We start from the raw sequence: 12,981 nt of genomic DNA on the forward strand, positions 1-12,981 counted from the left end.
ATACAGTGTGAAGGAAGATACCTGCCCTATGAGGAAGGAAGGCACTGTCCTGATTGCAACCTGGGGCAGTACGAGTGTAGAGGGGCAAAACAGCATGCCTGTAAGCATACAAGTGGTAACTGCGTGTTCCTGGCTCCACTGGATGGCTGGAGCAGGCTGGAGATAAACCAAAGCACTTGCTTCTGCTTCTGTTTAACAGTTCCAGCAGATTTGAAGCAGTTTTGGTGAGGGTTTTTGAAAACTATTGCAAGATTTAAACATCTCTGACATTACAAAAATGAGCCTCTCTTATGTGTGACTGTGCCCCGAATATGTTGATGTGTGATCTCTGTTTTCCAGATTCAGTGAAGAGGGGATGGAGGTGATGGAACGGTTGATCTACCTCTTTCGCAAATTCAACCAGTTGAAGGTCAGCAACGAGGAGTATGCATGCATGAAAGCCATTAACTTCCTAAATCAAGGTGAGTCAGTGAAGAGAAGGAATCAGTCCTGTTGGGGGAAGGATCTGAAATCCAGGGATTGATGTGGGCTCTGCAACCCCTGCGCTGTCATGCAGACAGCAGACACCTGTGTGAGAAAGCTTTGGGAGTGAAGGAATGCTTTTACTTAGTTGCTTTTATTGCCTTTAAATGTAGACACCAAGGGCCGTGCTTGTGCCATACATACAGTTGGAAGGTATCTAAAATGTTCATAGTAAGAGTATAGCAGAGACTGGTAACATCTGTGTGGAGAGTATTTGGGTGGCTGATTTCTTACCAGCTGCTAATGAACTTATCGCCAGTCACCTGAAAGTGATATTGGTGCAGATAGCAGTTTAGCCAAATTAACAATTAATTTGCATGATTTTTTTCCATACTGAATATCTGGAATCTTTCACAGATTACAAACTGAAAATGTGTTTGTTCTTCTGTTTGGGAAGGTGGCTTTGTAAAACTGATCCTCCCTTTGTAGAGCTTTCCTGACTCTTGAAGTGATTTACCATCAGGATTTATGCTTAGGTCACCCAGTTGGCTTCCTACTATTTAGAATCTTCATCAATATATTTTCCTATGTCTAATGCTAACTCCTTAAAGTGGGAAGTATTCAGGAATGAAGTGTTTATGTTCTGGCAATGAATTCTGCCTAATGAGGGATGGTATCCTCCTGTGGGTTAACCTGTGTGTTAGTGCCAGCAGTTCAGCCTGTTGCAAGACCTTTGAAAATCTTCAATTAAGTCAATGCAAAATGGAATGTAGATTAATTCTTCAACATGTGAGGAGATCATGGTCAGTTCCTAACAAACGTGGTGGGCTGAAATCGATATTGGAATCAATAGGTTTCTTGTGATTCCCTTTCCAGTAGTTGGATGTTGCCATTGCGCTTCTGTGGAGCCTCTTCAGGCATTTCTTCATGTTGTGTGTGCATAAATGAAGAAGAGTATGGAGAGGAAAATGCTTAAATGTCCCCAGAGTCTTTCATGCTGTGAAAGATAGTTGCAGTCTGTGAAATGTGCTGAAAACTCCCTCCTCCCCCACTCATTTTCACCAGGAGATAGTGCTGACGCTTCAATGTGTGCCCGGGCTCACATTCCGGTTTGCTTCCCTGGGCAGTTTCCTGACACTTCTTTAGCTGTCTCCATTGTTTTCTCAAATGTATTTTCATTAACTTCCTGTCTTCTTTTATTTTTAGTTGAAGTTTGCAATTTTTTATGTGAAATACCTGAAAATTATTTTTAAAAGTCAGCTTTTGGGCAGCGGATAAATGCCTCTTCCGTCACACTGTCTCACAGGACTGAGCCTGCAGGGAGGGTTGTGTAGTTTCTGTATTCCGACCACATTGGATCCCCCCCAGGACACCCAGCAAATGTCATTGATCATGTTGGAAGGTGGCACTGGGACTTCCTGCCACGCTGATGGCTTGGGATTGTCCATTTTCCTTTGTGTTTGTTGCCTGACATGAGTGAAACTGAATTTTAAAATAAGAACTTGACAAGTGTGTAAAGCTCGTTTGACATAATTCATAAGCAGATAGGAAGAAATATGATGATACCTTGGATTATAGTCAAACGCTTTCCTCAGCCAAGATGATACAGCCAGAATCACCGTGTTTCTGTCTGAGGAAGAATTACGTTGGATCCGCTGTGAGGACAAAACCTTGACACACAGCTGCTTTACAGAAGCCAGGCAGGGATTTAAGGTTGCTAGAGCTGTTATCTGCAAGGGAGTGCCCGGAGAGCTGAAGATGAGCAGGTTAGGGCTTCAGCTCTTCCCATCCCTTTGTGGAAGGAGGCCTTGTGCCCAGGCACACCGGGCTCAAAGTCTCTGTGTAACTGGGCACTCGGTCAGTCTCCAAGGCAGCAACCCAGCTTGGAGTTTTAGAAATCAGACTGTCCTTCCTGAGGAAGTATTAATCTGATGCTGTTCTCAGTTGTTTTCCTTATGTTTTCATCACTCTGATCATACTCTCTTTCAGACATTAGGGGTTTAACCAATGCATCCCAACTAGAGCAGCTGAATAAGCGGTACTGGTACGTTTGCCAGGACTTCACAGAGTACAAATACCCGCACCAGCCAAACCGTTTTCCAGATCTAATGATGTGTTTGCCAGAGATACGATATATTGCAGGTAACTTCTAAGCTCTTCTCCCACTGTGATTGTTTGCAAATGGTGAAATCTGCCTTTGAAAAAAAGTTAATGTATGAGAATGGAATCCTTGCTCACATTTCTGGAGGGTGTTCACGTGAGACCTTGTTCTGTTCAGGTTGCTCCCTGGCTTTGAGGCAATCTCTGCCACCCAGCCAGGCCGACTCCTTGGTGTATTGTCCCCATTGTGCTGCTGTGCCAGGCACAAGTGCTGAGTGCTCGCTGTCCTGCTCCCAAGGAGCTGGACCTCACCCCCAACATGCCCATGTTCAGCACTTCACTCAGGCTCATATTTTGTTTTCTTCCCTCCAGTCCTGGCTCATTTTGTGTGGTGTGGTGTGGTCCTGCTTGTGAGTTGTTTCAGGAGGGGCAGGGAGATCCCCGCACGCTGCCTGGGCTGCTCGGTGAGCAGGGCAGCAGCAGCCCTGCAGGTAATCCCTGCCTTGGCTGCTCTGAGCCGTGGCACCTCTGAGACACGCAGGTGAAGTTCCTAGTTCGGTTGTGTCGCTAATTAGATCTGCAGGGTCTGGTGTTATTAAGACATCGTTTGTTCACAGATGTTACAGTAAAGGAAGATATTTGTCTCCTTGTGTCAAGGCTCTGTGTGCTTCGTCCTACCCTGTTGTAACAGACCAGATAATAATCACATAATAGCTCACATAATTTACTCACCGAGATCAACAAGGGAGTTTGAGGAGAGAGACAGGATTTAGTCTTTCCCAGTTTCTATAAATACTGCTCCATTGTGGAGAAATCATTTTGATCTGACTTTGCCCATTTATTTAGCTTTCGTTTCAGTAAATAATAAATCCTGTTGTGCCCAAATGGGTATCGAATGTCTAATGTAGCAGTAGGATGATTAACTGTTTCTCTGAGAGGTTCAAGGTAAAACCGTCATCAGTGGAGCTGGCTTAGGTGTCTCTCGGAAATCTGATTCAGGAATGGCTGCTAATTCTGATCTTTTTCTTAACAGGAAAGATGGTGAATGTCCCACTGGAGCAGCTGCCTCTCCTTTTTAAGGCCGTTCTGCATTCCTGCAAGACAAGTGTGAGCAAAGAGTGAGCCCAGCTTGCCTCCGGCCCATGCCTTACTCTGTGCCTCAGGCAGGGAGCGGGCTCACCTCCAGATGATGGGGGAAAAGTGATCAAGGCAGGAGGGAGGTGCTGAGACAGGGACAGGGTGTCCCTGCCATTGTAGCAAGAATCTTTTGTTTGTTTTTTTGTTTTCTTTTTGTTTTTTGGTTTTTTTTTACTCTTTTTCCTTATATATTTATTTCACGACAGAGTTGAATGTATGATCTTCAACACGATGCACATGGTTCTGTATGAATGCAGCAGATGCATTCTCCAGCAGTTTACAGAATGTGAAGATGTTTAAGGTTGCAGTGTTTGTTAGGGTTAGTTCTTTTGTATTTTGGGGCTGGGGACTGAGATGACTAAGACTACCTCAAGGAGAAGATGCTGTTCGCACACTGCTCTTTTCATCGTTTGTATCCATTAGTGTTTGTGGTAGGATGCAAACTGCCTCACCTCATTGACAGAGCTGTCAGTTATCCCAGATGGACAATGTTGGAAAAGGGGGTGTTAGAGAAGTGCCAAGCTTGGTTTGTTTGTTTAAAAAAAAAAAAAAAAAACCAAAAAAAAAAACAACCCAAAAAACAAAACCAAAAACCCTTAAAAAAAAAAAAACAACTGGAAAAAAAAATAAAAAAGGGAAGAGGACAGGGAGTGGAGATGAAGGGAAAGTCTGTCTGGCCAGTAGGTTTCTCTTCCTCCAGCAGTTCTCAGCTGCAGGCGGCAGTGCCTGTGGTTCTCTTGAATCCTGCCACCAGGATTGCAGGGTTCCCACACCAAGAAGGGCTCTCACCCCCACTCTCAGCTCAATCTGTGGGATGGTGAGCTGCCCTCCTTTCATAGCCTCCCCAGCTGGGCTGTCCCTGTTGCTGCAACACCTTTGTGTTTAATTGAAACTGTGCTGCTGCAGTTGATAGCAGGCTTCCGACATGGCAGCAGTAAGCTACTCCTGTTGAGAGAGTGAGAATTGTAAATAATTTCTAATTGATTCTTTAACATCCATTTTAGTGTTCATAAAAAGAGGAAAAACCTACTGAGGGAAGAGTCAGGGTTGCCCCTTTTAGTGTGTTCCCCCAAGATGTCATTAACTGCTGAGGAGACTTCTGCATTACAGCCATCAGAAGCAGCATTTCTGGGAACTAACTTACCCCGAGGTGAAATGCAGCCTGCATAATGGTGAGAAAGGAGTCCAGGATCCTCTGGCATGGCTTCCTCCGCTGGACTCGGGGAGTGCATGATCCATAGTTGTATCCTGCTGGGACAGTTTTGTTTAGTGGAATCCCTTCTTACCAGGAAAAACTGATATGACTACAGAACTTGGTGAGCTGTTTGTCCCAGGTGTTGCAAGGCTTAGGTTTTCCATCTAGCAACCTCCACACCACGTCAGTGCATGGAGGAATGGCTTAGTGACAGCCAGTTTGCTGTCTGAGTAATTGCTCAATCCTGGCATTTGTCTCAGTTTGAATATCTTGTGGGTAATCTCATGGTGTCCTTCCCGTGGTGATGGTGGGGAGATTAGGGGAGGTGCTCTTGTTCTGATTTCCTTCATTAGCTTGGGACAACACAGACAACACAGTCATCTTAGGGCCGTGCTGCCTTGGCTGGACTCCTTTCCCCATGTCCCTGCTGTGATCTTTTGAATGTAATTTTTAAAATACTTTGGGAAACAACTTCTGCTCACTCAGGGTAGGAGGATCCAGTTGCTCCCTTTCTGTCTTGTCCTGATAACAGCTGTGTATTGCTCTGAAGTACTGAAGCTGCTATTAGAAGAAGATGAATGTGAGGGTGAATGGGAGAAAAATGTTCACCAAAGTCATCTTCCCTTCCCTGTACTCATTCTGTTGAAACCCAGGAGCCCTTGTGAGACTGGCTTGGCACTCTCTGGTTTAGTCAGCAGCGATGTGGTGCTGCCTGGAAACTCAGCTGCTCGCTGAGGCTGCCCCTCGAAGTCGTGCTGCTGGTAACAGAAGGCCCAAGGCAGCATTGCATTCTTTGGAATTCTGCCTGGGAATCTTTCAGCTCGACAGTTTCCCTTTCCTAAAAGTCCACTAGCTGTTCGTTTTTCACTATTTAAATACGATGTTACGGGTAACAGCTGCTGGGACCAGCAGCAGTTCAGTTTGATAGAGCTTCACAAACCCAAAGTTGGTTCTGTAAATCTCATTTACTTTCTGATTGTAAAATGAGACAAGCACATATTTCTCAGGAAGGCCTTCTGCATACGTCGTATACCTCAAGTGTAAATGGGAAGATTTTAGTATATCTGTTTGTAAGTTAGAAAGTATTTCTCTGCTTTTAACTTTAATTTCCAAATAGCTTGATATGATCTTTTGATTACGGGTTATCTTCTGACTTGCTGTTCTATACACTCAAGGAATTGTTGAATAGGAATGATTTTATTCTACAATCACTGAACTTGTATAATCTGCTGATGAATGAGAGTTAGTTTTAGTAAGTGTACATAAAAGCAGTCATCTTATTGCCAAATACCCAACAAAGCCAATCCGTTTGTTATTCTGAGTTTATCCAAAATGCTCCCAAGACTCATGCTGTACCAATAATGAAACCCCTAAATTCATTCAGGATGACAAATGGACAACTTGTGTTCTTTCTGTTGTATACACCAAATTTTGTAAAGGACAATTGGCAGCATTTATTGTAGGGAGTATATCCTTACTAAACCGAGAAGTAAGGGAGAAGCGTATATACCAAACCAGAATGTAACTCACTGGACAGTCATTCTTAATACCTTCTGCACCAAGTCCTCTAATGACTTGTATTTTTTAAACAGGGTAAAGTGAATGTGTTGCTTTGCAAACTCAGGTATTATGAGAAGGTAGGAATGTAGCTAGAAATGTAGAGATGTTAGGTCAGTCACTAGATGTATTTGTGAATTTGGTTTGAAGGACACCCTGGAAAGGTTGGAATTTTTGTTCCATTCTTCACGTAACATTCGGTTTACAGGGCCTCATATTTTATTTGTGCTTAATGCTAGCAGGGGGAAGTTCATTATCTTTGGTATCTATCTGCTGTTGCTTATCTGACCTTCTGTCATAGAGGAATCAATCAACAATAATAGTCTTTGGTAGAATTTTCTGCCATGACAAGTCAATTTTTATCCCCGATTTGAAAGATAAATTGGCTGACTGACCCCCTCCTCTCCTTCATAGTATTTGTGCAAATGGAAAGCTGAAGAGTTACTTTTAATCCGAGCAAAGATCTGGGACATAAATTTGAAAAGCAGGGACTCACCTTTTCAGAAGAGCTCTGTGTAGGAACCTTGTTGCTGTTTTACAGCTCACAGCTTGTCATCAGCAGAGAGAATAGAGCAGAAGCTGCTGCTGCAGGTGATGGGGGTGAGACCCCAGGACTTGAGCAGAAGCTCTGACAACTGCTGGCTATTCCTTCCTCTGCTTGCTTTGGGTTGGGCTTCTGTCCCAGGAGCAGAGCCGTGTCCCTGTGGTGTGTCAGCAGCAAGATCTTTCCTCGAGGCTGCTGCTCCGAGATGCCAGGAGCCTTCCTAACCTGATGGTCCTGGAAATGACAACAGTGGCATGCCGGGGCAGTCCCCGCAGCCATTTTGCACACACACCAGCTGCTTTCTAAGGGTGAGCCATGCTGGTGGCTGCCATCTCACTTGTCTTTCCTTGCTGGCCTGCACTGCTGCTCAGGGGCATTGCCTGCTGTGGGACCCAGCTGTAGCTCCAGCATCTGTAGGTCTGAAGTGTTGAGCTTTTCCAGTCCGTTGTCATGTAGAGACTGACGGGGAGCGACTGAGCCATGGGGCGGGCACAGCCAGCTCAGGTTCACTATGTGAAGTCTTGTCCTTCAAACCAACTTTTTTAAACAAAAAACTTGAATTTCTTTTTATTACATTTTTTTTTAAACTACAAAACAAAGAAAAAAAAAAACCCTTCTGTGAATGTGCTATTTACCATTCATTCTTTCTTTCTTGGTTTTGATTTGAAGCTATGAAGCTTGGTGTCTGTGAAGTGTTGTTATTTCTGTATTTCTCAGGATAATAAGCGGCAATCATCCCTGCCAGGTCGAAGGCAGGAGAAAGGGGGAAACGTGGGGAACTACTTTAGGTGTGAAGCTGATTTTTAAGTTGTAGATGATGTGTGAATTGGGGGTGATGCATGAGACGTCAGCATCAAGCCGTAGCGTTTCTCTGGGTTCTCAGTGTGTTGTTTGTAACACACAGCAGCTCAGGGATAAGTATTTAAACGTGACCCAGAGAAACCCTAAGTTTTGATGTTGCGGTGGTTGCTTCTTTCATGCCTTGTCTGGAGGATCCTCTTAGATCTGATTGGAGCCTCCCCTGGATATCTGGGGGCTGGGAAGTGTGCTGCCTCCTGCTTAGCGCCCTGGGAAGAGCAAAGGGCGACGTGCTGTGCTCGTGGGGAGCTGCGCTTCCCCTATGGGTGCATCACTGCGGGGAGTGGGAGATTCCCCCCCTGTGCTCCCATGTCCAAAGCACCTCACAGTGGAACCGTTTTGGTTGGAAAAGACCTCTAAGATCACCAAATCCAACTGATGTACCCCGTCTTTTTTTATTTTTATTTTTTGCCCTCTGTGTCAAATGTGTTCAGATGCTCACAGGAAAGCTAAAATTGGGTGTTACTCAATAGGACGGTCTCTGGCAGACAGTCCCATTCCTGCAGTCAGTTGGTTACTTAGGAATTGGAGCATTTTGATTTCCAGTTGGTGCAGCTTCCTCTTGGTGCTTCTCAGAGCACCAGCTCTCAGACCTGTGCACGGTGCTCACTGCGGCCGCCCCCAGCAGCACTGGGCCAGGGCCAGTGTGGACAGTGGGGCCACAAGCTGCTCCCTCAGCCGGCCCAGTGCCTGGGGTGCATGCAGAGGTTACAGCCGAGCTGGGGGCCAATGCAGGCAACGTCTCTGCTGTGAAAATTGAATAGAAAAAAACAAGAGATACTGTGCAGTTGACCTCTAACAGGTCTATGAAAGAAGCAACACGGTTCAGTGGCAGAAATGCCCCCAAGGGCAGAAAGAAACAGAAATTGAAACCAGATGACGATCAACCTTAACAAAGCCTTTTGTGATTCATTGTTTTCTTTCCATTTATAATATGTCTTGTAATAGTTGATAACATTATTGACTCAATTTCCATGACAAAACTACCTCGTGTGACATCCTGTTTATCATCTCAAAGGGATTGTGTGAAAAACAAAATGCTGCCGGTGTTTGGTGCTGGTGCGGCCCAGAGGGAGCTCCGCAGTTGTTCCCTTGGTGCAGGAGGTGGCTCTGATGGAGCGATGCTCTGCCCCATTGCCTGCCAGCGCTGAGTTGCAGGGTCGAAGCGCTGCGGTGCCACACAGGGCTGAGCTCCGCATTCCCTTGTGGTGCAGAATGATGCAGGATGTGCTCTGCTGGCTTGGCTTGCTTGGTGCCCAGCCTGGAGCAGGCTGCAGCCCCATCCCTGCGCTGCTGGCCAGGGCTTCATGGAGCTTTGCGTCCTGGCTTATAGGGCGTGCCCAAAGCAAGATGGTCCTATTCCTTAGGACCCTCTGCAGATGTTTCCAGCGATGGTTTCTCCCAGCAGCACACTGTGTTTTTCCCACGATCCCTTGTGTAAATCAGGGAAGCAGGATGTCTCCTGGCATGGCATGCTGTTACAGCTGGAGCTGGCCCGGCCTTGCCGCGGCCCCACCGGCGTCCCCCAGCCCACACGGGGCACGGTGCCGTCCCCGCTCCGCTGCTCCGCTCTGTGACTTGACTACCTGTGGAAATGTGACCAATAAGTGTTGAACGCATGTTTAGCGAGTGTTAGCTGTATGAACTAATAAATGTGAATTGTTCTGCACCGCTGGCCAGGCTGCCGTCTGCTTTCATCCTCCACCCTGGAGAGCGGCTGTCCCATCACTGGGGGGCCAGCACTGGGGACTGGTGCTGGCCCTGGAATGTGTCTGGGTGCCACACTGTCTCATGGGGTGCACGAGTGTGTCTGTGCCCCACCGAGAGCAGGCACTGGGATGGGCCAAGGGCACTACGAGGTGATGATGTGGGTTGATGGTATGGGGCCATGGGGGGTGGCTGGGCAGAAGAGAGCTGTGCCTGGGGGCACTGACAGCAGCTGTGGGTGACTGTATGAACCCCTCGGAGAACTGAGATGGTGTGAGGTGGACACTGCTCTGAGCTTCTCATGCTTACATCTTTGTGTGCAGTGGATGCATGTGGCACTCTGGGGCACTCTGTGAACTGCTGAACATACAGATGGTGGTTCTTGGTCCTCCATGGAGCGGATGGATCTGTGTAGGGTCACTCACAAGGGTAGTGCTGTCCTCCTGCAGCAGACATTTTGACTAAGGAAAGTTTCCAGCATCTCTTTCAACAACAGAAATCCTTTTGTTCAGACCCAAAAGGGCTTTGCTCTGGGAGCAGGATGGAGGAGCTGCCTCATGCTGGGGCCAAGCCAAACAGCACAGGCTGCAGGATGGCTGCAGGTTGGTCGTGTCCCAGACCACAGCTTCTCTCTGCAGCATTGCTCACTCCTCCCTTGCTCCTTCCATGAATTATGGAGTCCCAGCAGGAGCCGTGCTGCTCTGCTGCTCCACCGCATGCTCTCCCTTTTCCTGTCCCTCTCCACTGTGCTCATTTTGCTTGTTTACAGCGCTTCTCCTCCCAGCAGCGTGGCTCTGATACCTCTACTCCATACTGCCTGGATTTATTCCTCCAAGGGGCCCTGGAGGTTGGCGGTGCATGGGACGGTGCAGAGGACACTGTACTTGCAGGGTTGGGTTTATGCAACACCAAGGCAGAGCCTGGGGACGTGCAGCAGCATGGGGGCTGCTGTGGTGGGAAAAGTACCAACCCGTTTTAATTTCCAGCTGAACCTCTGCTGACCACTGTATTTTGATTAGAGCTCTGCTTCCTTTTCATCTCCGAGCTCGGGCTGGTGACAACTGCCGCAGCCTCGTGCGCCGAGTGCCATAGTTTATCACCGAAGGCCAACTGCTCTATGAATCCAGAGCCAGCGCTGAACAAATCACGCTGTCACCAACGTCAAACTTGTTAACCTGATCTTTGGTGGATCACCAGTGTCAACATTGCACGGGACATACATTATCGGGCCCAAGGTCTTTGGGAGATGCGTTTGTCAGGCTGTTCTGTCACAGTCCCACTCTTGACCTTAGCAAAGTAACTTTCAAGGATAAGCTGCCTTCCTCTTAGAGAGAGATGCTGTCCCCCAGGGGTCACCCACAGCCAGGGTGGGATGCAGGGTGAAGATGGGGCTCCCCTTGTGGTGGGTGAAGGTCTGCAGGCATAGCTCTGGACTGGGGAGACCTCTGCTTCATTCCCCACCACTCTGCCTCCTCTGGGCTCCCACCAGCTGCTCCCACTTTGTGCAGGAGTTGGATGAAGGACAGCCACTGCTGCCAGGATGGTGACAGTGTGTCCCCCTGCAGGCTCCTGCCTGCTGCTCCCCTCTGGTGCTTGGTGAGGGGGCTGCTCAGGGTGGGGAGCAGCCGTCGGCCCCCGAGGCAGGTACTGGGCTCCAGCCCCGCGCTGCTCTCCCCACAGGGTGACCCCGCTAATCAGCTGTGAAAGAGAAAGAAAGCCAAAGAGAAATCTTTCTCTCCACTAACCTCATCACAATAAAGATTCCTATAAAGAGCTCTTATCCTTGAAGAAAATGAGGCACATAAGCAAGAATAGTAAACAAAAGGCTGTCATTTTGACCCAGGAGTGCTTCATGTTGTTGGCAACTGCCAAGAGGAAACATAAAGAGAGGCTGCATCCAAGTCCCAATTATGCAGAACTATGTGACTGATATGTCAATGAGTCCCCCCGGGAGGAGACCACCAGCGCTTCGCGGCACTGCCTGTGCACCATCTGCACACAGCGCCATGCGCCGGGCCTGCCCGCGCCCCCGAGCAAAAGCGTGCGTGGCATCGGAAGAATGTGGGAGACAAGGTAATGTCAGCGGCAGCTCCACTGCCAAAGTCCTCACCGCGCACATTATCGGTGCAGGCCGCGGAGTCAGGGACTGTGGGCAGCCGGCGGTGCAGGCAGCAGGCGGCGGCCAACAGTAGTGCTGACCACACCTGCTGCAGGCACGCTCCGGGAACGTGGCGCAGGCAGGAGGGCTGCCCTGCTGCCGATAAGCCGCGTGGATGGAGATAACATCCCAGGAGGAGATATGCTTTGCTGAGCATCAAGGCTGCGCACCAGCCAGGAGCCAAAGTGCGGCTGCAGCCCATGGCAGCGGTGCAGTGTGATGGGCTCAGGCTGTGGCCGTACGGCCCTTCGGCTGGGGCAGTGATGACAGCCATGGTGGGGCTCCGGCCCAGCGGAACACAGAACAGATGCAGTGCCGGTGCCCACCCGCCAGGACCTGGCTCCACACAGGACCCCATGAGGCCGGGAACCACTGGAGCCAGGCCGTGTCCTTGGCGAGGGCCTGTGCAGAGGAAGGTGCCCAAGGCTGCAGGGACGCATTTACCCCCGCAAACACCTTGCTTCCAAAATAGCAGGCGGGCAGCGTGAGGCCGGGCCTTCCCGGGGGAACAATGCCCGGCGGGAGCGGGAGGAAGCGCTGCGGCCGCCCTGCACTGCTCCGTCCCCGCCTCGCTCGGGGCTGAGCCACGAGCCGCTGCGTGCCGGCCTGGCGGGACCTTGAACCTGCCAGAGATTTATTTTCCCTGACATTGGCATTGCATCGGAACATCTGGCATTCAGCTGATAATTGCTGGGGATTGGGGCGGAAGCCGCCTCTCCAGGCCTGGCTCTTCTACAGAGCTGTGTTTTCGTTGACTTTCTCCTCTCTTCAGCTGCAGAGCACGGAAAAAACAACCTGGGCAGTGCAGATTGTGGCTCCCGCTCCTTCCCCAGGGCTTTGTGCTCCTTTCTGCCCATGAGGACGCACACGGGCCTTGTCCCTGCCCCCCCCCACTGCCCTGTGCCAACCCTCCAGGGCAACACTATGCTGAGCAATAGTGGAGCACAGTGCTGTTGGGGGAATAAATCTCCACTCTGGAAGGAGAGGTTTCAAAGTGGCTGCACATCAGGGCTGCTCCTTGCCACCATGCAGGAGATGGAGCCCTCAGCCGTGCAGTGCCTGCAGGCTGGGATGGCACCAGGGCAGTGTGGGAGGTGGGAAACCCATGGAGCAGCGGCTCTGCCCCCACACCTTGTCCCCAGTGCTTCCCGTGCAGCTCTGCAGCCCCAGTTCCACATGGTCTGTGCACCTCGGCTGCCTGCCGCTGGGCTCACTGCCCTGTGGCCTGCCCCGCCGTGTCCATCTCACAGCCCCCTCCCTCGC

At 49.4% G+C, this 12,981-nt stretch overlaps 1 protein-coding gene across 7 annotated transcripts in view; it reads left to right on the forward strand.

The window, feature by feature from the left end:
* The window catches only part of NR6A1 (nuclear receptor subfamily 6 group A member 1), a 67,934-nt gene extending 63,621 nt beyond the window's left edge, over positions 1–4,313 (forward strand). For all 7 annotated transcript variants that reach the window (XM_015879491.3, XM_015879492.3, XM_085521049.1 and 4 more), the window contains 3 exons: positions 340–461; positions 2,452–2,604; positions 3,596–4,313. In XM_015879491.3, coding sequence (XP_015734977.1) covers positions 340–461; positions 2,452–2,604; positions 3,596–3,684 — 364 coding nt within the window. In that variant the 3' untranslated portion in view covers positions 3,685–4,313. The remainder of the gene's footprint in view (positions 1–339; positions 462–2,451; positions 2,605–3,595) is intronic.
* Positions 4,314–12,981: the final 8,668 nt, after the last annotated feature.

Source organism: Coturnix japonica, chromosome 21, assembly GCF_054131305.1.
Source record: "Coturnix japonica strain WE chromosome 21, WE-NBRP24, whole genome shotgun sequence".
NCBI lineage: Eukaryota > Metazoa > Chordata > Aves > Galliformes > Phasianidae > Coturnix > Coturnix japonica.